Source organism: Typopeltis vanoorti, chromosome 11 (genome assembly GCF_054136105.1).
Source record: "Typopeltis vanoorti isolate ZY-2024b chromosome 11, IOZ_Tvanoo_1.0, whole genome shotgun sequence".
In the NCBI taxonomy this organism is placed as follows: domain Eukaryota; kingdom Metazoa; phylum Arthropoda; class Arachnida; order Uropygi; family Thelyphonidae; genus Typopeltis; species Typopeltis vanoorti.
In genome coordinates, this window is record NC_143559.1 from 2944780 (window position 1) to 2969882 (window position 25103).

At 35.6% G+C, this 25103-nt stretch overlaps 1 protein-coding gene across 2 annotated transcripts in view; it reads right to left on the reverse strand.

Annotated features, from left to right (window-relative positions):
- Positions 1-25103, reverse strand: part of tun (N-terminal glutamine amidase tungus) — a 249169-nt gene that overhangs the window by 133523 nt on the left and 90543 nt on the right. For both annotated transcript variants that reach the window (XM_090401017.1, XM_090401018.1), the window contains exons 3-4: positions 22459-22512; positions 8018-8169 (exon numbers count right to left, since the gene is read on the reverse strand). In XM_090401017.1, coding sequence (XP_090257143.1) covers positions 8018-8169; positions 22459-22512 — 206 coding nt within the window. The remainder of the gene's footprint in view (positions 1-8017; positions 8170-22458; positions 22513-25103) is intronic.

The following is a 25103-nucleotide window of genomic DNA, read 5'->3' on the forward strand; positions in this document are numbered from 1 at the left end:
GATGTCATTTCCTTTAATTCCAATGTGGCTGAGAATCCAGCACAACTAAATATCAAAATTAAGTGTCTTCATTTTATACAAAAGTTGTAACACCTTACAAAGCAGCGGATGTGGATTATACACTGGAGAGGAGATAGCCTGTAAAGAACTCAAAGAGTCTGTATAAAGTATACATTCTTGGTAAGAGTTCTCTTTTATATGCACAAGCGCAAGCTGAATAGCATGCAACTCTGCTGTACAATTACTGCATTCGAATGGGATCTGTTTAGAGATAGTAATGTTAGAAAACACAGCAGCACAGCCAACAGAGATCTCTGATCTCGAATCATCGGTATAGATTGGTAAGAAATCAGAATGGGCTGTTCTGTGTACATTAAACAATTGAAGGTAGACAGATGATGGTGTATGGGACTTATGTAGTTGAGAAAGTGAGAGATTGCAGAATTCATTCCAAAAGTTTCCATAGCGGTATTGGATCTCCCAACATAGAGAAAAGAGACTAATCCATGTAGGATAATCTAGAAGGGACTTTATTTTTAGGACATAATTAAGAGATAAATATCTTCATCTAAGTGATAGAGGGGATTCATCTGATTCAACATAAAAACTTTGAATAGTTGATGTGCAAAAAGCGTTGGTGGCTATTCATATACCATGATGATGGATGGGGTCTGACCACCGGAGTGTGCTCTCACTTGCAGAACTGTAAACTTGGGAAGCCTAATCAAGCTTGGAATGTACAAGTATGCAATAAATGCAAGAGCAAGGAACATCAACCAGCATCCCATTCTGTATAGGATAAAGTTAAAGTCGGTAGGATATTCAATGGTTTTTAGCATTTTTCTCAGAGGCAATGAATGTGCATAAGGAGCTTTCCCCAAGAACTTGGGACTCAAAAATGGGTCCCAAGAACTTGGCCTCAGGTGCTACGGGGATAACAGTTTGTCCACTTCTTAAATCAGGATCAGGGTGAAGAGTGCATTTTCAGCAGAAGTGTACACTGACAGTTTCTTCTGCAAAGAACCTGAATCCATGACAAAGAGCCCATGAAGAGAAATGATCGATTGCATGTTGACATTGTCTTTTAATGACTCTCATATTGCAAGTGACAGTAAATGTGAAGTCATGAACATAAAAACAATTGCCTACTGTGAAAGGAAGCAGTTCAGCAATTCAGTTCACTTTAATAGTGAAAGAAATACCCATGATGGACTTATACTTGGATATCTAACACTGACAGGTCAAGGCACCAGATTGATTACATTACAGAAGTGGAAGACAAGCATCTCTGATGAGCATACTTGTCCTGGAGTAGATTGTAGTACAGATCATCAGCTAGTAAAAGTCAAAGTAAGACTAAAACTCCAAAAACTTCCAAGTCAGGCACATCCCACTAGATTGGATGTTAGAGAAATTTCTAGTGGATTCACAGAAGCAACATCAACTCAGTTTGATGATTTTCTTGGAGACCAAAAATACTTTGGGAAGGAGTCAGGGTGATAATACAGGATACAGCCAAGAAGTATCTCGGCCCAATAAGAACACCAAGAGACCTGTGGATATCAGATTCAACATGGGAACTAATCAAAAGAAGGCAGTTCGAAAAACAAAGAGATGCAGGGTCTGAAGAATATAAGAAATTACATAGAGAAGTCAGAAGAGCCATCAAGCTGGACAAGGAAAAGTTCTGTACTAATAAATTTGAAGAGATAGAGCTCCAGATGAGGAGACAATTATAAAAGGATGTTTTATTTAGTTTGTGACCTAAAGCTTAAGACCATTTAAGACCAAATCGAACGCCATCAAAGACAGGAATCAAGCATTACTAACAGAAGAACTGGAAAATCAAAAATACATGGAAGAATACTGTGAGGAATTGTACAATACAGTGGATAAAGAAAATTTAGAGTAGCCCCTCTCACCAGGAAAATTCTGATTTGGAACCTCCTCCACTCAAGCATTAAGTTGAAAGAGCAGTTAAGCAGCTGAACAGCAATAAGGCCCCAGGTGCAGATGGAATCCCAGCAGAGTTAATTAAGGCCACAGGGAATGGAGGGATAAGAGTGTTTCATAGATTGATTACAAGGATATGGGAGACAGGATCATAGCCTAGAGATTGCAAGTTGGTTTTCATACCACTTCATAAGAAGGGAGATATAGAGGCTTGCAAGAACTATAGAACTATTAGTTTAATATCTAATGCAAGCAAAATTTTATTGAAGATCATGCCAAATAAGGATTGAAGCCAAAGTTGAGGAAGAGATGCCTGAGGAACAAACAGGTTTTAGGAAAGATAAGGTCAGATCAGATCCTTTGCCTTAGACAGATGATAGAAAAATATAAACAATTCAAACTCCCTCTGGTAATGTGTTTCTTAGACTACTCCAAAGCTTTTAACTGTGTTCAGCATCTGAAACTGTGGGAAGTAATGAAAAGAATGGGTTTTCCTCGACACACTATCAGGTTGATAGCCAACTTGTACAGGAAGTCATGGTAAGAACAGGTGTTGGATTGGCTTTAGGTGGGAAAAGGAGTTAGGCAAGGATGTTTACTTTCTCCTCACTTGTTTAGTATATATATGGAGGACATATATATATACATGCATGAAGCATTGGATAAGCTCAAGACAGGAATTAGGATAGGTGGTTTGATCAGTAATCTGAGGTATAATGATGATGCCGTACCCCTCTCTAATGACAAGGAAGAACTAGGACAAATTCTTGATAAAGTTAACAAAATCAGTAATAACAGAAGACTTCAAATCCTAGTAAGACAAAGATTATGGTTCTCAAAGGAAATACAAACAGGGAAGCTCTTGAGAAACAAGTGTACCTTAATGGACAAAGAATTGAGGAAGGCATCATGTTTGAGCAGTTGGGATCCATTATTAATGTGAAGAATTGCTGTTCAGATGACATCAGAAGAAGATTAGGAATGGCTAAAATAACAGTCAGAGACTTGTCTAAAATCTGGAAGGATGGATCTATCTCCATGGGAACAAAGTTGAAGATTTGGGATGCAGCTGTTTTTTCAACAGTGATTTATGGATGTAAGACTTTGAACCTAAAGAAGTCAGACAAGAAACGGACATCTGCTTTGAGATGTGGTGTTATAGAAGGATGTTGAGGATATCATATACTGAAAGGCATACAAATGAATGGGTGTTAGAAGAGATCAGTAGGTCAGTGAAACAGGAAAAAAGAGCTCTTTTGAGTTCCTCCTTAACAAATGGTTGATTGTGCAACTCTGTTCACTGTGTACAAACAAAAGCTTAGTCATTGTTTTTCTTGTTGTTGTCGTGTGGAGTTCCCCCCAATTTTCCTCATCCATCCCTTAGGATCAGTTGAGGTTGTGCCCTCCAATGAGGGACTTCTAAGTATGTATTTTTGACTATAGATCCATGCGTATTCACAGGGCCAGTTTATTTTTTTAAGTTTAAGGACAGTTTAAATTTTTCAGAATAGGTCTCTTGGTGGGAGAACTAGGGGGAGGGGGTCATCCATGGAAACTGAGCAAGAGTGTAGTTAGTAGGGGTGTTAGAACTAGGTTTTTTACTTGGAGAGTGGAGAATGAGTGGAATAAGCTGCCAGAGTTTGTTGTGGGTACCATGACTGTGAATGAATTCAAAGCAATGTATGACAGACACTGTGCGAATGCTGACTAGTTCTTGACATGATGTTTAGGGCCTCCCTCGATGAGTTCAAGCACTCCTTGGAGTTGCCCGTAATAATAATAATAATAATAATTAATTGGATCCTGGACTCTGATGTCTCTTAAATGGGATTAAGTTTGTTGTGGTAGGATATCTACAAAATATACTCCATACTCTATCATGATCTTTCATGGCTTCTTTGTACTCTGGGTTCCACCAAGGTTTTGGATAGAGTGGAAATCAGGATAATGTTTTTTAATTACTGTGGTTGCGGCATGGACAATACAATCTGTTGCATATTTCACTGCTTCATTGATAGGCATTTGGCTGATTGCTTCAGTATTAAATTTTGCAAGATGTTCCCATCTTGTATTCCAGCCAGTCAACCTTGTCAATTTTTGGATCCATTATAGGAGACCATGGTTCCTGTGAAGACATTGGAAAATGATTGCTTCCATGTTTTTTTCAACATCTTATGCGAGCAATGAAAAACTTGACAGGGAAGTAGAATATAAAATCAATTGCAGAATAACAGCAGGTACACATACAGATGAAGGTACTTACTCAGTTATTAATAAGGGAGAGGTCATGGTTGTTGAGCATTCATTCAATAATACAACCTCATCTATTCGTATTGGCACTATTCCACACACACACATTATATCCATTAAAGTCACCCATTAAGGGTATGGGCTGAGGTGCTTGCAATATGAGATTATCAAGTTTTGTTTAATTTAATTGATAACCCAGTGGGAAATATATTGAGCATACTGTAATAAGAAAACTCACAGATAGGCAAATTGCAACTGTTTCCAAAGCCGTATTAACATGAACATGATGGAAAAGAGTATGATTGTTCACAAGAACAGCTACCCATGAGCAGGACTATCTCCAGTTTTGTTGGCATATAAGAGTGATATTTCTGAAGATAGGGTCCTCAGTTTTGAATAAGTTTCCTGCAGACAGAAACAAAAAGGTTTGTGTTTCTGCAGCAGGTGCTTGATATCATTGATATTCTGGCAAAATCCATTACAGTTCCATTGTAAAAATTTTCTTGAATTTAATTATGTTGAAGATAAATCATCAACCTCCCAGAAATCAGACAAGTCTGATTTCTGGGAGGTTGATGATTTATCTTTGTCAGGTTTATATTTCTCATTAGATTTTGAACAGTATGGATGAGCAGTATTCATCTCTTCCTCTGTAAAAATTTTAATATATCACTGGATGTATCAGGATCACTATTTCTATGGGAGGGACTGGTGATTTCTCTTTAAGTGATAACTTTGCCATAATTTTTTTTTTCAAGTGGTTCTCACTGAATGGAACCATTTTTGGAGTTGTTTCTAGAGTGAGACCATACATTATGCAATTGATGTGCTCAAAAGAGAAGCAGTCATGATCATAAAGTCTGGATATGGTGAAATTATCAGAGGGCGGAATGACATAAGAGTATGAGCTGCTCTTGAAATTTTCTTAACTGCTACCTTCTCAGCATAAGAGGATCTCAGAGTAGACATGGTGGTGGCTAACTTACTTTTTGCATCCTGATATATTTTGTTCTGTTTTTATCCTTTATATTTCTTTTTTCATCTTTCCACTTCTGACATGCACAGGCGTATGCTGATGCTGAATGATCTCTCTGACAGTCTAGCTTTTTTTCCAGACAACATTTGTTATCATGCTCTTTGCTACTACATCAGGCACAGGTGGCAGAGCCACAACAGGCAGTTTGGGCATGTTCATATTTCTGGCATTTGAAAAGCATGTTAGCAGATTAGGGATGTATACAGCCTAACAGGGCAACTGAGATACCCTGTTTTTACAGATAGTGTTTTTGGTTAGAACCAGGTGATCATCCTATGGATCAGGATGAACCTCATAACTGTCACTCCCTAATCTTTCAGCTCTGACCATATCTCCTCATCAGGAACATCAAGAAGATCCCATTCTGAGATCATCTACAGGAATCGAGTGTTTTATGAGGTGTAAATGTTATTGGTACTCCACCCACTGAAGTTGCTCTGAATAGTTTTTCGTTGACATGATGTTTCTATGAGGACATCACAGGAATGTAGTTTCTTAACTGTTTTTGGAAAATCTGCTAAACTCCTTTTGAATAAAGAAGGGCGACATTTTCCCTATTGGCTTTTCACCTGTTGCACGGATGATTAGAAAAACTGGTACATTTATACTGGTATCAGATGTCATTTGTTTATTACTTCTGTTATTGAAAGGGGTATCAATGGTATCATTACTTTGTTGGAACCTTGTCAGAGCCCCTGAAACAGTTGAGAATGAAGAATTCATGCTGAAGTGTTTTTTTGTTCAGCACCAGAACTTCCTACCCGCAGTGGAGCTACACATGGAGCTACACCCACTCAAGAAAAAAAAGAAAGCTATATAGAAAGCTCCTGGCAAGTAAGAGAACTGGCGATCTGAAGGAATAGAGAGAGAAAAAAAGCAAGAAAGTGAACTACTTTGTAAAAGTACAGTTAAAAAAAAGTCGTAAATATTAGGAATGTGGCAAAATATTCTGGAGGCTATTGAAATAGCTTAGAAATAGATGAAAGTGTGCTGTAAATGGAATCAGAGATGATAAAGATGACTTGATAACTAAAGATGAAGATATTGTAGATGTCTGAATAATGTAAAAAAAAAAAAAAAAAAGAAGCAATGACAACACAGTGGTGGAGAGCATTCAAGAGGAAATGCAGCCAGGAGTACACATCAATACTGGAGACAGAAAGCATCACTAAACATTTGAAATGTAGAAAGTTGGCTGCAGGAGATGATATTGACCTGAAATGCTCAAATATGGAGGTATAAAAGTTTTACAGTGGCTACGATGCATAACTCAGAACTACATTCAGAAGGACTCTTCAACAGGTCAAATTCTATACTGGAGTAGAGTTCTCATGGTACCATCTATAAACAAAGGGAAATAAAATAATGAAAATTACAGAGAATATCTCAACTGAGCATTCTGTACGTTTCATGCAAGCTTACTTGAGAAAAAGCAAGTAAAAATTATGGAGGGAAAGCTAAAAGCTGGGTTCAGATCAAATAGAGGTTATCAGGATCAGATTTTTACTTTAAGACAAACAGATGAGAAATAATGGGAATATAAGAAAGATCTAAGTTTTGTTGATCTGGAAAACACATATGACAAGGTGCAAAGAGAAAAGCTGTTCAAAATGCTATAATTGTAGCGTTTTGAACAAATGGAGCATTACATCAAGCCATATATAGTCTATATCTGAGTTGTAAATGGCAGTTAGAACTAAGAAGGTACAACAGGAAGATGGTTTGGTGTTAAATCAGATGTGATACAAGGGTGCATATTATTGTAACTGCTATTCTTCATATTTAAAAAACTTCCATGGCTTATACATGTAACAAAAATATATATAGAATTTTATTCAAAAATTCCAATAAAATTCATCCAACATGTGAACATCAGGTAGCAAACTGTTAACTACATTCAAAACATGAATCACAATGAGAAACTTGTGTATGCTAGCTCATGTCTCGGATGCAGCTAAGTATAGGATTACACTACTAGTGTTAAAGGAACAACTGTAAAAGTTGCATAGATAAAAATAATTTAAAATACTTATTAATAAAAAAAAACCCTCAGAGATTGGCATGCAGTCTGAGTGGTTGGGATTCGGATGATTTTGTAACATTTCACATGTTTCAAGGAAAAAATGATCAACTTTGAAATTGCTGGAATGAAGTTTTATCTGGTTCCAAAGAGCTCTGTGCCTAGTGTTAATAGGAATGAGAAGCAAGGCCAGACTTGTCAGATTCCAAAAACGTAATATTTCTAACAATTCTAATCAAATTAAAATGGTCAGTCTGTCCAAAATAGAACATTGGATTACAAAAATATAATATATATATATAGTCTTGATGTTCTCCAATTCTAATCAAAGTAGAATAGCTAGTCTGTCCAAAAAACAGAACATCAAAGAACATCAAGACTAAATTACATTTTTGGAATTCAACAAGGCTAGCCTTGCATCTCATGCTGATTCAAAAATGAATAAATTTACATATAATAAACAGTGGTTAAAAAGCCAAAAGTCACTAGTTCTAATTCTAATCTTTTACATTAATTTTAAGAGGAAAATTCAGATTTATACACAGTAAAATTAGAAATACTAATTTGGAGTGTCAGATGTTGCAATGTCAGTTACTACATATGTTATGTTAAAGATTTGGAGAATCTTTAATGTGACAAATGCCCCAAATTATTCTTTGGGGCAGGATGATATGAAAATCACACTCAGAGAAACAAACTCAAAATGATGTCAAAATAGTTCAATTTAAGTATCTGGAACTCTCCTAAAATATACTTGCCTATGATATTCCAAACTCAGTTTGAAATCTGGCTGGAATGTTGCATTTACATATGTCGGAAATTTTTCTGGAAACTGCTGCATGCTATCCAAGTCATATATTAAAGTTTCACTCTTGTCTGGTGGCATATGCAGTAGTATAACATGATAGTCCTGAAAAACACAATAGCATAAAACAAAAGACATAAGATATATAATTTAAATAAGCTACTGTACTAATGCTTCTGATAGCTGAGTGGTTTCACCATGTCACTTGGGAAAAGCACCCAAGTTCAAATAATCACTGATACGGAACCCCCCCCCCCTCCCTTTCCAAAGAACAGGCCAGGTGTTTGAAATAACATCAGCAGCCCTCAAAACCTTCACAAAAAAACTATGGTGCGATGAATTCAGAAAAGATGAAATGAAAAAGGAGGCCAAGAAATTGATTTGTGAGGTTTAAAGTTGGATATTGAACAGATGTTGACTAGCAGCTGTTATGTGTTTACAAGCTTAAAGGAAAGTGGAAGAATGGTGGTAGCTGGTGCAGCAGCAGAATACTCATGAAAGCTTATAGAAGAGGTATAAGGCAGAAAGAGAACATCTTTGACAAAATGATTGGATTAAACTGGTGTGTGTATGTGCAAGAGAGAGACTATTGATTAGCATGCCTTCAAGATATCATAGAGCATTTTCTTGGTGCATCTAACTTTGGATGTGAGAACAGAATTCTAAGAATGGACAGATTTAGGATTTATGCAGCAGAAGTTGCACAAATGTAAAGCAGTCTTGAGCAGAGAGAACACCTAATTTTTAAGAGGCACAGATAGTTATGGATGAAAAGTGACATGCTTATACCAGAAGGGTGGGGGAGATCAAGAGGACAGGATCTGATCTAGAGATGTAGCATTATAAAGAAAAAAAAAAGACAACAAGAGAATGTGAAGTGGGAGGTTTCTTGAATAAACTGATGAAAGAATGTGTTCTGTTGGCATTGAAGTTAATAGTTATTCTCATCCTACTGAAATATGGCCAGATGCAGGGCCATCATAACCCAATAAATATAACTAAGAGAATGCCTAAGGTGGCAAGTTTGGAGGGTGTCAAAAAAAAAAAAAAGAGAAAAAAAAAGAAAAATTGTATCACAATCATAAAAACACATTTAAAAAGGAAAAAAAAAAAAAAAAAATAGGCATTGGAAGGTAGTTTCTTTACAACAAAACATTTAGGTACAGCACAGAAGTTTTAATGATTTGTCTTCCCATAAAAATAACTGTGGGATTTTGATTTTTTCTTATCTAAATCTTAGTAAATAAATCATATCCTTATCTTAGTAAAAGTTATGGTTAAGAAAATGAATATTAAATCTCTTAAAAATAATATGCTGATGAAGAAATGAGGATATCCTGGTATGCTGAGTGCATCCACTCTCTGACCCAGAGAGTGGATGCACTCTCTGGGTCAGAGAGTGGGCTTGAATCCTCTCTGTGGGCTTGAATCTCACTGCTTTTGAAATGGTAAATAAATTTCATTACATAGCGTGAGAGTGTAACCCTGTGTGTGAAACCTGAAATGGCTTGGAAAAGTTATATGTTTGGACTCTTAAGGTTGGAGTTCCAGAGTGCTTAATCCTTGGTCATCCAAAGTATTAATTCTAAGTATCTTAATAACTACAAATAGGCTTAGGTGTTGCTTATTCATAACAGTGCCTTACAGTATGAACAACACCAAGAGAAAAAATATAATTCATTTATTAAACTTACTAATATTTCACTGGTTACCCAGCATCTTCAGAGCAAATTGCAAGTGACAAGCACACAGCACTCTAGTACAGTGCTTCCCAAATGTATGGATGTAAGGCTCCCTTGGAAAAATTAAAATATTTCATGGCCCCCCATAGAAAAAAAATCATAATATAGACCTATATTATTATAATATTTATTGTATTTATATTCAATACAAAATATACACAGCGAATATTGCAAAAATCAAATGCAAATATTACATTTTTAGCATCTTACATACACATTTGAAATGGCACACATTTAGGCTTAAAACAATTGAATTTGTTTTCATTATTTCACAGCCCCCCTCAACAAAACTAATGGTCCCCAGTTTGGGAAGCACTGCTCTAGTAGACAGTAATAGAAACAATTCAAATGGTTTAACTAATTGAAAAAGGACTAATGACCTAACAAGGTCTCCTCTAGTAGCAAGATAAAAATTAGTTTGGAAAAGTCAAGCTATATTTGGTCTCAGAATGACTGTCTTCTAGATTTTTAGTGAATTATATGCAACCGTACTTGTTGAGGCTGGGGGGGGGATGCTTCATAAATGATATCAATTCTAAAAATAGTCTTCCAGACATATGTGAAGGAATATTCAGAGCATGGTCTGCCAGTTCCATCTTTCCACACAGATGATTGCAGATGAAATTTTTGTGTTCTTCAAGGAGAATGTTAACTGATTTACCAGTCCAAAGTAGGCTAAACTGCAGGCACAAGGCAAAGATGACTTTGCAAAGGCATCTGACAGGATATCACATAGAATTCCATTAAATAAAGTAAATGTGGTAGATATGAAGCTTGTGATTTGGACAAGAGGGTGGCTGATGGATCATTATTGAAGAGAGTATAAGAAAGGTGAGTACAAGAGAAGGCAGGTGACTTAGTCCTTTGCTGTTTAATTTATACATATAATTTACTAGCTTCCTTCTCTGTTGATTTGAAAAATTCCTCCAGTTTTTCAATAGTAGAACCTTCTTTATACATTCTTTCTACTTTTTTGGAAATCTTTACACAGATGATGTTATACTCCTAAAATAAAAATAAAAAAATAAAAAAAGTACAAGTCTGCAGGATTAACTAAATTGAAAAACAAATTCTTTATGAAAATAGGCAGGAACATTGAAAGTATCAGCTGCATTGTGAATGGGGAAACTATAATTTCAGCTATTTAGGCACAATTTTTAGTGAAAAATGGCAAATTATATTTGGAATTAGACAACAAAATAAGCAAAGCTGGTATAGTAAGAAGTCAGATGAATAAAGTTTTATTAAATTGAAAGAAATTAGCAAAACATCAAAGCAGTGGTATACTTGATGATATTCAAACCAGTTATATCTTATGGATCTGAGAGTTAGGATAGAAATAAAGCAGTTGATCAAAGACTGGAGTTAAGTCTTTCTGAGGAAAATTAGAAGAGTGAATGAACAGGTGGCGCCACTAGTAACTGAATTATATTAAAAATGAACACATTAGGGAGGAAACTGTTAACATTCAGGAATGTGTGAGTAGAGCTAATCTTAGGTGGCACGGTAATTTATTTTGAGCTACTCATTGCTTTCCCTTATGCGAGAGGAAAAGTCAAAACAAGTGTTTGATGACAGGAAAAAGAGCCAGAGGAAGATCTAGGGGGACTGATGCAGTCAGAAGTATCTTATTAGACTGAGATATAAGATATGAAATATATGCAAACTTGGAGAAGCTCATGTTAGAGATTTAATGGAGAATGAAACAGCACTAAGAAAGGATTAGAAATGTAATTTAATTCTTCTAATATTTCATCTCAGTCATTCAAATATCATCAGGTATTAGAGTATGAGACTTGTAACACACACAAATGCAACCAAAATTAAGTGAAACATGGGGACGAAAGACTAGAGTCTTAACTAGGCTAGCCACCTCTGTGAGCATCTGAAATTGGCCTAGGATGTAAACAAGGATCTTTAAGTATTAGTGTTTCCCATATTTTGGGTAGTTTTATGCAATGATATTTATTTAGTTTGGGTTGATTTTTGAGAACAGCTGCAGTTTCCAATAATGGTCTTTCTTTAGTGCAGTAAAGGTCTTTTTTCAATTGATTCTATGAACTGTAACTAAAGCATGGTTTGCAAGTCCCGATTGACTACGAGGGTGGTCTGAAAAGTTCTCAGCCTTGACCATAGATGGCAACACTATTGGCAAGATTTTTTTTTTTTTCTAAGTTGGTACATCCGTCATCAGCATCCATGTGAAATTACAAGTCATTCTATCAAGTAGTTTGTTTTATATAGCTGTCTGAAGCAAAAGTCTTGTCTGTATCCCTTGAAATGGATAAAATTGAGTATCGTGCAGTTATAAAATTCTTTGTAAAAGAAGGTTTAATGCCAAAAGAAATTCATTCGAAGTTCATAAAAGTTTATGGGCACTCTTCTCCTTCGTTTTCAACAATTAAGAAATGGGCTGCTGAGTTTAAACGTGGCCGTACCAGCGAAGAAGACGATCCACGTGAAGGAGAAGCTCATGTTAGAGGCCAGAAATCATTCATCAAGTGCATGATATGGTACTGGATGGCTGGCGAGTCAAAGTGTGTGAAATTGCTGAGACTATAGGCATTTCAAAAGAACAGAAAATGAAAAAGCTTTGTTCAAGATGGGTGCCTTGCTTGCTCGCAGCAGATCAAAAACGTACTCACATGAAAATCTCTGAACAGTGCTGGGAGCATTTTAATAAGAATAAAACTGATTTTGTGTGTCGATTTATTACTACAGATGAGACCTTGGATTCACCATTACACACCAGAATCCAAACAGCAGTCACAACAGCGGACAGAAGTCAAAGTTGGTGCCATCAGCAAGATAGGTCATGGCATTGGTGTTTTGGGATACTCAAGGCATTTTGTTTATTAATGATCTTGAAAAGGTTAAAACAGTAACCGAAGAATATTATTTCATTCTTTTAACCAGACTAGACGAAAAAATTCGTGAGAAAAGACCCAGTTTGCAGAAGAAAAAAAATCATCTTTCATCAGGACAATGCACCTGCCCACAAAGGTGTTTTGGCAATGGAAAAATTAAGGGATCTGCACTATGAATTGTTGGAACATCCACCGTATTTCCCAGATTTGGCTCCCTCTGACTTTTATCTCTTCCCAAAACTAAAACTCTTCCTCGCTGGTCAGCGTTTTTCTTCAAATCAAGAGGTGATTGCAGCTGTAGAGTGGTTCTCAGTAAGATCTGCAAAAAGAATTTTGCAGATCTTACTGAGAACCACTACATGGACAGGATAATGGCACTGGAGCATTGCTTGAATAAATTTATTACTTAAGGGAGATTATGTTGAAAAATAAAAATTTTGAAATTATAAATTCGTTTTTTCACTGTTAGGCCGAGAACTTTTCAGACCATCCTCGTATGGTCATGACTGCAGATGTATTGTTTGTGTTCTTGCAAATGGATGTTGACTGATCTTCCTGTCTGTCCATACTAGGCCAACTTGCAGGAACAGGGCACTTTATATACTCCAGACACAGAGAGAGAGAGAGGAGGGAAATGATCTTTAGTAGAATACAGCAATTCCTCGATTAATCCGCCTAATGTGTTCTTTAAAACAGGTGCGTTAATCGAAAACGCACTAATCGAATATAATGACCTATGGGAAAATGTATAATTCGTTCCTCAGATTTCTTTTTTGACCCTTAATTTTTTTTTTTTATAAAAGAATTAGGGTATGTCTCAGGGCCTAGTTAAAGGAAAACCATGAAGCTAAAAGACAATAAAACATATTCAGAATATAAATTTATTATTCTGATTCTTAACAAAGAATTGAGCTAATGTAGTTTGGCGGGCATTCTGTTTCTTTTTTTCATACAACTGACGGTATGGCCCTATTACTTCTTCTGCAAATTTTACTAGTTTTCTCTTCACCAGGATCAGTCTCTAAGTTGCTGCTTAAAAACTTCGATTGTATGAAAACTATTTTCAAACTGTTTCTGTAAAACCTCTTTGGGCTTGTCGGTGATTAAATTTTCTTCATATTCTTCAGGATCTTCCTGCTATGCATCTAAATTAGCAGGTCAGAATCACTCAACTTCTCAGAATGAGATTTAATTAACTTAGAATCATTTGAAAAGCATCTAAAATTATTTGCACAATGTAGAAGAATGTGCTTCCATATGGCTCGCATATTGCTAGCAGTAATTTCATTCGACTTTGCGACTTTATAACCAGGCTGAGATTTCTCTGATTTGGCTAGAAAAGTCTTGGAAGGCATTTGCTTCCAAAATAAGGCAGGTTTCATCGACATTAAATATGTGTTAATCACAATACTTCTCTTCTTACACAATTTTGTTCAAGATCTCTGGATATCTGCTTATCTGCACTTGCAGCTTCGCATGTGATTAGAACATTATGTAGGCTATTTCTCTTTTTGAAACGGTCAAATCACCCAGCACTAACGTGGAATTCTTCTTCATTTCCATCACTGATAGCCCTTTTTTCCAGGTTACAAAGACACTTTTGATTTAATAAGGCCAGCAGGGGTGGCTCATCTATAGGGGCTGGGCCCCACCTATATTTGTATAACTAGCCCAATAATTGTAGTTTGAAAAAATGTTTCTTGTAATTATTATTTTTTGATCTATTTCCAACATGTTTTATTGTTTAGTAAAAAAATTACTGTAGCATTTTGTGGCAATATTGTATAATGCGACTTAGTACAGTCTCTGGGGCCAGCCTTGGCTGGCCCTATTTTATACATGTAGAACACAGGGCATGTATGAGGCACGTGCACTAGCGATCATGTTTGTTTACCAAGCACAATGCTTATCTTGGGGCCAGTTTAGTCTGGCCCAGTCACTGTTGGCGCGTATGTACATAGCACGCGATTCTTTTATTGTGAAGCACGTGCACTAGCAATCATGTTTGTTTACCAGGCGCAACACTTATCTTGGGGCCAGTTTAGTCTGTCCCAGTCACTGTGTTGGTACGTACGTATGTACATAGTGAACAATTCTTTGATTTTGAAGCACGTGCACTAGCAAACGCGTCTGTTTACTGAGCACAACACTTATTTTGGGGCCTCATTTAGTCTGGCCCAATTACGGCGTTTGTACGTAAATAGTACACGATTCTTTCATTGTCTTATTTATTCTCATTACTGATCTGTTTTATTGTTTTTAGTGTGTTTAATTATTTTTGTCATCATTTATTTTAAAGTTTAAATTTTTATTACGTCCATAAACAATACATTTTAACTATGAACAAAATCAATAGTTTATTGGAAAAACATTTCTCGTTATTAAGTCTAGAAGAAAAATTGGAAATCAAAAGACTTGCCGCATACCAACCAACCCAGAGATGTTGAAAGTTTATTTTTCACTTGGTTAGACTATAATAAATTTAGTTTAATCCTTTATCCAAGTGTGAGCAAACAAAGTTTGCACCTGAAAATATCTTCAGGACTGGGGTAAGGTAGTACAACACCAGGCAACTCGTAGCAAAGGCGGAGCAAGCTAACATTACTTCTACCTCAGTAACTCCCATAATGCAAAACACATCTCCCTGCGGATATGTATAATGTTATGCATTAAGGGAAGGGCCACTACTCAGACTAGTTTCGACCTTTATTGAGGTCTCTTCAGTGGGAGCCAGGCCCAGAAGTGGAGATACCAGGCAGAAGCAATGGCGAGTCATCTTCACCTATAGGAGTTGCCAAAAGGTGTGCCACCGTTTTTATTAAATTACTCTGGATTTAGAGAAAGATGTTGAAAGTTTATTTTTCACTTGGTTAGACTATAATAAATTTAGTTTAATCCTTTATCCAAGTGTGAGCAAATAAAGTTTGTGCCTGAAAATATCTTCAGGACTGGGGTAAGGTAGTACAACACAGTGCAACTCGTAGCAAAGGTGGACCATGCTGTGTGTATTACTCAACAAGATGGTAAATAAACAAGAACATTTTATGTAACCTGGTTTGACAAGATTTAATAGCTTAGTGTGAGTGATGAAAAAAAATCTTTGTACTGCTTTTATTGTTTTGTTTGGTGGCGAGAGCTTGTGGACACTCAGTGACTGTAAAGACCTAAAACATCTTTCCGAGCGAATACAAAAATATGAATCCAGTAAAATTCATATAAACAATGCGATGCAATTTCAAATGTTTGGTAAAATGAACATCTTATCTTCCATTGATACTGGATATCGTCTTAATAATAAGAAACATAATGAATTAGTTGAGAAAAATAGACATACTTTATCGAGGATCATAGACTGCATAAAATTTTGTGGTGTACACGAACTGCCATTAAGAGGACATGGCGAAACCATTGATTTGAACAATCTAGGAGTGTTTTTTGATATGGTTTCATACACATTTTAAACAATCATCTTGAAAATTCAAAAGTAGCAAAGAATACTTCAAAAACCAACCAAAATGACATTTTATACTGCATATAGAAGAAATTAGAAGTGAAATTGATAAGGCGAGTTTTGTTTCCTTGCAAGCAGATGAGACAACCGATGTATCTTGTCGTTTGGATTTTTCATAATTATTTTGCGTTACCTAAAAGTTTCTCAACCAGTTGATAGGTTTCTAGTGTTTATTGATGTTCTTGATAAGACTGCTACAGGACTTACAAATGTGTTAAAAGAAGAACTGAAATCTTTTAGTCTCAATGAAAAATTGATCACACAGGCCTATGATGGTGCAGCAGTAATGGGCAGATCAAGAAGAGTACAAAGTTTAATGAAAGAAGTTTACCCTAATGCCAATATGTTCACTGTTATGCACATCAGCTGAATTTAATTTTAAAAAAAGTCTGTTCATCAAATAAGCGATTTTTTTCTACTTTAAGTGGATTTGGCATTTTCTTCACATCCTCTCCAAAACGAAATGACTTGCTTTGCGAAATTAGTCAAACACAAGTACCAAGAGTTTGTGAAACATGATGGAATTTTCATTCCAAGATAGTGAATTGTATAAAAGAGAATAAAATAGAGCTTCTGGAATGTTTTAACAAAATCATAAACGAAGAAAAATGGGATGTCAAAAGCGTGTGGGAATCGGTTGGATTCAAAAAATCGTTGGAAGATTTTGAGTTCAACTTCTTTTTATCTTTTTTTTTATTCAATTTTAAAACACATCGATGTACCTTACAACATATTGCAATCTCATAAAACCAACAATATCACTATCAAAGAAGCATTCGATAAATTTGAAGCATCCATTAATCTCGTACGGAATTGCATCGCCGATTTTATTCCTGCGTCAGTTCCAGATGATCGCGAGGAAAAACCTAAAAGAAAAATTAAGACACAACAGAACAGATGAATTAATGATAAAAGATGTTAAAGAAGCCTGCCACAAAATAATTAGTGAAATTAGTGACAGATTCAGCAGCTTTGAAATATTTAAATCATTTTTTCTTGTAGACCCTAAAAATTTCAATTTCAATAGACAACATTTTCCTAGGGAACATATAATAAACATTAAAAGAAATTATCCAATGCTAAGTGAAGACAAATTGATATCAGAATTAACTGTTATATATGAAAATACTACTTTTAGTGATATACCCAACATCAATGCCTTATTACGATTTATACAAGACAATAAACTGGTTGATACCTTTTCCGAAGTGTAAAAATTAATTGAAATTGTTTTAGTGACACCTGTCTCCACAGCTGATGCCGAACATTGTTTTAGCACTCTAAAACGTATTAAAACACTTTTAAGAAATTCGACAGGTCAAGATCGGTTGAATGCTCTAGCAGTACTATCTATTCATAAGGATTATTTACAAGAAATTCAACAGTTTAATCATAAAGTAATTAATCGAAAAATTTGCTCATATGAAACAAAGAAGAGCAGAATATTTATATAAATAAATAATAATTGTGTGAATATCGATAAATGAAAATTATAAAATCTATATGCTATGCGAAAAGTTTTGTGCATCTGACTAGAAATACCGATGGTTCCCCTTCTTTGATACAGAAATAACTTTTTTAAGATATTTCTTTCTTAATTTTTTAAAAATATTTTTGTCTTAACCTGTATTTTATATTTTTTCTCGATTTATCAGTTCTTATTTAATTTGTTATTATTTTTGTGTCTTGTCTGTATCTTTATTTTTTTCAGTGGTTGTCTTTATTGTAAACCTATTATGTTTTGATCATGTCACATATGTATAGTACATATACATATGTACTACATATTATGCTTACTTTGTAAAAATAAAATTTATGATTTTTCTTTGACTTTTATGTGTTTATATTTATGGATTCTATTAGTCAATCTTAATTAAACAATTTTAACTTTTTAAAAATTTATTTTCTCTGAATTTCCGACATTGATTTATAAAATAAATAATAGAAATAATTTTTTTTAACACTTAAAAAATGAAAACTCGAAAATATTTTGCAGGGCATCCAGCTGGAGTCGAAAAATCGTCTTTGGATTTCCGGTCCACTGCTCTAGCCCATTGAGCTATATCCGCAACTGCAAATCTTTTGAGTTTTTGTGTTATTAATATGTTGAGCCCGTATATGTTATTATTATTACAGGCAGCTCCAAGGAGTCCTTAGACTCATCGAGGAAGGCTCAACATCATGTCAAGAACAACTATTCAACATTCACACAGTATCTATCATACTTCACCTTGAACTCATTTACAGTCATGGCACCCACAACAGACTCTGGCAGCTTATTCCACTAATTTACAATTTTCCAAGTAAAAAACCTAGCTCTAACACCCTTGCTAACCACACTCTTACCAAGCTTCCATGGATGGCCCCTAGTCCTCCCACTACCAGTCCTATTCTCAAAAATATCTTCTGAATTAATCTTATAGAAACCCTTCAGTAATTTGAATGCCTCAATCATATCACCCCTTTTCCACCTATCAACCAATTTCTGCAACCCACAAATCTTCAACCTGTTCTCATAAGGTTCTTTCCATACTCCTGCTATCATCTTGGTCACTCGTCTCTGTCCCCTAAACTTCAACTCCCTATCCACCAACACTTCCAAATCCCTGGCCTCGTCAATCTTCTGGAGTACAGTTCCACCAATGTGATATACTGCTGCTAATCTTTTCACTCCAAAATGCAAAACCTTACATTTTTCCACATTAAATTGACATCCATTCTCCTTAGCCCAGTACTCGAAACTATCCAAATCATCCTGCAAAATTTTGACATCCTGAGCATTCACTATTGCTCTACCTAACTTTGCATCATCTGCACACAGATGATGCACAGTTCCTCTCAGATCCTTTCTATATCGTTAATAAGCAAATTAAACAGTAGCGGTCCAAGAACAAAACCCTGCAGCACACCGCTAGTCACAGGCCGTCTTTTGGACTCTACTCCTGAATAAACCAGTCTCTGATATCCCTCCATCAACCACCCTCCTATCCATCTCACCAACCCTATATTCATTCTCATGTGCTGCAATTTACTGATTAGAATTCCATGTGGTATCCTATCAAAGGCTTTAACAGGGTCCAGCAGAATCACTGTAAACCTTGTGTGTAAGCAAGTTTACCTTATTTATCATGTATATTGGAAAAGTTAGTTCATTATAAATACCTGTTCTGTTAATTATCACTAATTTCATCATCATCATCATATTATTATTATTCATAATGGTATACAACTGGAGAAGGATTAAGATATGTATGCATTATTTTATCTTGTAAAGGTGCTCAGTCGTACTATTAGATAACCACTTAATTGTAATGCAGCAACCTACAATAGATACACAGCATACATAATTAGCATGTCTCTTATTTAGTGATGAAATATACAGAATGTGACCATTAATAGTGGATATTAAAACTTAGAAAGTTTTAATATCCAGTTTTAAGAAGTATTCCTTCTATCGAAATTGATCATTATACTGATTCTAACCTAAATGTTTTTTTGATTGTTTTCAAAGTTGCTGTTGTATTATATGACATCACTAGTCCCATTCAGCACTCTGACAATGTTTCAGAGCCAATTAAAATTAAGAAACACACTAATATAGTTATAAGTGTAGCCCTAAGTTTTAATTTTGAGAGGTTTTTTTTTTTTTCAATGTTTGTTTACAATGGCAGAGAAGAATTTTTTTCCCTCTCATAAATGTGATTGAAGACAATTCTTAGGAGTAAAAACATCAAAACATGGTATAATTATTAAAAAAAAACATATTTGCTTCAACACTGGTAGTTATTCAGGGTTAAAATTATCCATAATATTAACAAAAGCTTATAAATTGAGCAGAACCACAGCCCCACTTATTGGATGCTCAAAGTGTCTTGAAAAAGTTTCACACTTGGTCTATAGGGTAGGGTTTCTGAACCTGGTAAAAAATTATTATTATCTGAGACCTTCCAGGGAGTCAAGGACTCACTGATGGAGGCTCATCACCCAAACAAGCTGCCATACCTTTGCTTAAATTCATTAACACTGAATGCTCTCACTACCTCTAAAGGCAAACTATTTCACTCCTGCACTGCTCTGAGAGAAAAAACCTAACTCTTACCCCTTTCTTGGCTGCAGACAAATTGAACTTACATGGATGCCCACATGTTCTCTCTCCAACCTTCATATAATGAAAGATTTCATCAGATGATAATCCTATAAGACCCATTCAGCAGTTTATCCTATACATATTACCCCTCTTTCTCCTGTTAACCAGAGCGTGTAATCTACATACAATCTATCCTCATAATCTAAATCCCATAATCCCAAAATAATAACTGTAACCCACCCATCATCCCACACCATCCACTTTGTAACTCTTCTTTGCACCCTATCCACAGATTCTTTATCAACTTGAAACCCAGGAAACAACCGAATCTGCACACAATAATCCAGGTCTTATCAAGGCCTCATAAAAGAGGCAAAAGAACTTCCTTATCCTTACATTTGCCTCAACATTGCAATTATCCCGAGTTGTATTTACAATTTTTGCTATGTAACCTTTCAACTTCAAATTCCTATCTACCATTATGCTAAGACCCCCAGCCTCATCAGCTTCTTGTAGGGTTTCTATCAGGTCAAAGTGCATAACTTTACACTTACTACCATTAAACTGGCCCAAATTTTCAGCCTATTCAAATCATTTTGTAAGTGCTGTATATCAGTAGCATCCCTGATCGCTCTGTCTATCTTTGCAACATCAGCAAACATTTGCACATATACAATATTATTATTATTATTATTATTGTTCCGGGAAACTCCAAGGAGTCGACAGACTCATCGAGGGAGGTCCTAACATCATGTCAAGAACAACTATTCAAATATGTGCAATAGACCCTTTCTAATGTTATTAATGCGTAGATTGAACAACAATGATAGGACTGAACCCTAAGGTACACCACTAGTGATCTTAAATCTGGCAGATTCCCACCTGCCGTATACCACTTTTTGATATCTGCCTATCAACCATCCACTTATCCAAGTCAAGAATTTATATATTCCAATCCCATACTCTCCAGTTTATGCAATAACCTTTTGTGTAGTATCCTATCAAATGCCTTAGCAAAATCCAACATTATCATAGCGTGTCCATTCCCTTTATCCAACTCGGCTGTAACATTGTTATAAAATATGAGCAAATTGTTAAAACAGACCTTCCTTTAGTAAACCCATGCTGCTCCTTGCAGAATATAGCTTGTTTGACTACCATTTCTGTATGCAAGTTCTCTAAAATCAACTTCTACCAACTTCAAATTGACTAATAGCAACTTCTCTAAAATCTTCACCACCACATCAGATACTGACAGGTCGATAGTAAGACATCAGTTTTTCACCACCCTTGTACAATGTAACTTGCATTTCTTCCATTCCTGTGGTATCATTCCTGAACTGAGACTCAAGTATACAAATGTGAATTCCTAGCCAATTCAACTGAACATTCCTTAAGCAAACATGCTGATATTCCATCTGTCCCTATTGACAAATTCTCATCCAGGTTATGCAACAGCTTTTCAACCTCATTCTTATGCATCTCTAACTCATCCAATACAGAAGTAGCACTGTGCACCATGTTACATACACCTGGTTGCAGAGTGAGCACTCATTAATTGAGCAATCTCATTAGCTTCTGACACTAGGGTACCATCTGTATTTAGTAAAGTTATTCTTCCACATTCATTCTTTCTTTTGATTTCAGCATAACAATGAAATTCTTTTGGAGTGCCTTTAGCCTGCATAGCAAATTTCTTTTCATACTCCGATTTAGCTTTCTGCACAATATACTTGTTACTTTTCTGGCCTACACTTTATATAACTCCTCTTTCTTATTCTCATAATATTCCTTCCATATCATCTTCTTCTAGTAGATCTCTTGGTTAATAATTGCACATCTCCTGTTACACCCTTCTTAATTTCATTAAATGTATAGATAGAACAACAAAGTCCTTGGGCCATAAAAAAAATGTTATTAATAAAGAAAAAATGTTTTAAATATTTAATATTAATACCAATGGGGGGGGGGGATTCTTAACTCACCTACAATATGAATGTAGTATAGGTTTATAAAAGCCTTTCATAAAGAGCCTAAGAAAAAAAAAGATCTAGGAATAAACACATGACCATTATATACTAAGCAACCATGGCAGAGTACGCCCAGACTAACATCTAACTAGTGAGATACATGTCTGACTGGGCAGCCAGCACAAAATTTTCCAAGCTCATAAAATAGTGAACTTACCCATACAGCTAAATGGTCATCTCCAGTCCCAGTTTTTTGTCTCCAGAGAGGCACCTAATAATCCATTACAAAACCAGTTACTTTTATATTTTTTAATAGGGAAAAAAAGTAATATTAATCATTGCTGATAATCATTTCCACATAATTCTAAACAGGTCGCAGTGAAGTATTTTAGACAGTAATTATTAGTAATTATTAGCAAAGAAATATTTTGTGCAGTAATAAAACAGGAAATTTAATTAAAATTTAAAACTGACACTTACTAGTTTTGTGCACTTACAAAACACTGGTGGCTTCATCATGGCTTAATAAACATCAGAAAATATTTAAATAGATAACAAAGTTGTCCAAATGTTGAAAACCGTTACAAGAAAAATAAATTCATGCCCACAACCATTAATTTATCCAACTTCTGAAACAGCAATCCTTCAGAGATTCAAACCTTAGGTCATTACCTCACACAGACAGTACTGATGTGCTACAGGTTCTTGTACCTCTTGGGTTTCGGATAGATATAAATAAAAGAAATAAAAGAAAACACCACTGGAATTGCACTTTCCCATAATACATTAGTACTACAGTGCACTCAACTGAATTTAATCACATTTCCCCCCCCCCCCTTAATTCTGGATATCACTTTTTATAGATATGTAGAAGTATGATAAACTACAAAGATAACATTATATAGGTAATATAATGGAAAATAATTATAACATTAAAAAAAAGTGATTCCTTAAATCAATTCATCACTTTAGAATAACATTTGAATGGATTTCTTGTTATAACATAGCTATGGCCATATCAATGTTTATTCTTCTTTTTTGTCGATTTACTATTTTACAGTGCAAACTCTCATGTTTGCTTTTAGTTAGCCAAGAAATATCTATAAAATTTTTATGTTTATTCTGACTTCCAAAATTTAGCAAGAACAAAGATTACAAGCATTTATGCTGGCCTGGTTGGCCGAGCGGTTAGCGTATCCACTCTCCAGACAAAAGGCTGCAGTTCGAATCCTGCCATGGGCATGGATGTTTGCGATTGTCTGTGGCGATACTAGTGGTGGTGACAGGCGGTTGATGGTGTTGATGTAGTTGGTGGATTGAGTGGTGGAGATAGAGAGATGTAGAGTAGGTATCCTTCCTCAATTAGTCTTTGGACTCTCTGGAGGTGTCAGGTAATAATAACATTCAGAACATGTAGAGAGATTATCAGTGCTCCTGAAGGATAAATAACTTTTTTTGTATTTTAGCTGATATTAGGTTAACTAACTAGTTTTTGCTTTAAACAAATTGACTGAGTTTGTAATTTTAAGTAATTATTAAGCATATAATTTTTTTTTTGTTTAAATATGATAATATCTGCATAGTCCAAATGCACGAGAGAACAATGACTGCAAAAACCACATTGTAATTCGATTTCAATTTGCAGGATTTTGTGCAGTTTGTGTGAAATGTATTCATCACGAAAATTAAAGGATATGTGCAAGGAAATATAAACTAGTGAGAGAGTGCCTTCGTAGCGCAACTGGAAGAACGATGGTACGTTGCACCTTTCAATTAGAAAAGGCCTAAGTTCGATTCTCATCATGACGGGAGGAATCTTTATATGGACTTTTTCAATCGAAGGTGAGTTAGCCGATCTCATACGGAGGTAGCAGGGTTTTTTCTCCCGGAAACTCGGGTTTTTCATCCCGCATACAGACAAATCGGCCCTTCAGAACACACGCAATTTACAGACAAAAAAATACTAGCTGTGGTGGTAGTGGTTGTGGGCAGTAGATGGCGTTGATCTAGGTGATTGGTGGTAGAGGTTCTGTGTAGTAGTGGAGATGGAGAGTTGTATAGTAGATGTCCTCCCGCGATGAGTCTTCCGACTCCTTGGAGGTGTCACGAATAATAATAAATAAAAAAATGTTTCAAAAGAGAGTTGCCTATTGGGTAACCAGAATGCAGCAAATGCAGTACAGTGAACAGAACTGAGGACAGAGAAAATATTTGATTTAATGTCGAACATATGGAAATACAGGAGAAAAATGGACATAAATAAAGAAATAGCACACTTGAATGAAATCCGTTTCGGGACAAAGCACACGATTGAAAAATTGCAGAAGCAGCATGAGATTAGCGGGCCAAGAAAAGAAAGTGGTCCAAAATAAAAATAAAGATCAAGCGAACAAACAAGAAAAAAAAAAGTTAAGGAAAAAATTATGTACAGACACTCAATGATCAGGGGAGTACTTAATGAAAGTGTGACAAAGTTGCATTTCCTTGGTGCAAAAATTCAAGATATTAGTCACACCATTAGGATGCAAAAAAGGTAAGGTGAAGGAACTGATTGTATCAGTTGGCACAAATCATTTGAGAAGCGAGGAGTATTCTGTGAGGGAGGATATAAACAAGTTGTTAGAAGAGGCAAAACTGAAGAGTGAGAAGGTGAAGACTGTGATTCTCGTGCAATGCTATGACAGAGGCAAACCAAGGTGGATGCTGGTAGCTAATGACTCAACATGTAGGTTGTGCAGAAGGAATGATGTAGGATTTGTGGATCTGTTGTGTGTGTGTGTGTGTGTTTGGCAGCAATTAGGGTGGAAGCAGATGAGTTTGTGTGAAGGCACCCCCATGAGGCGAGTGAATGTGAGAATGACC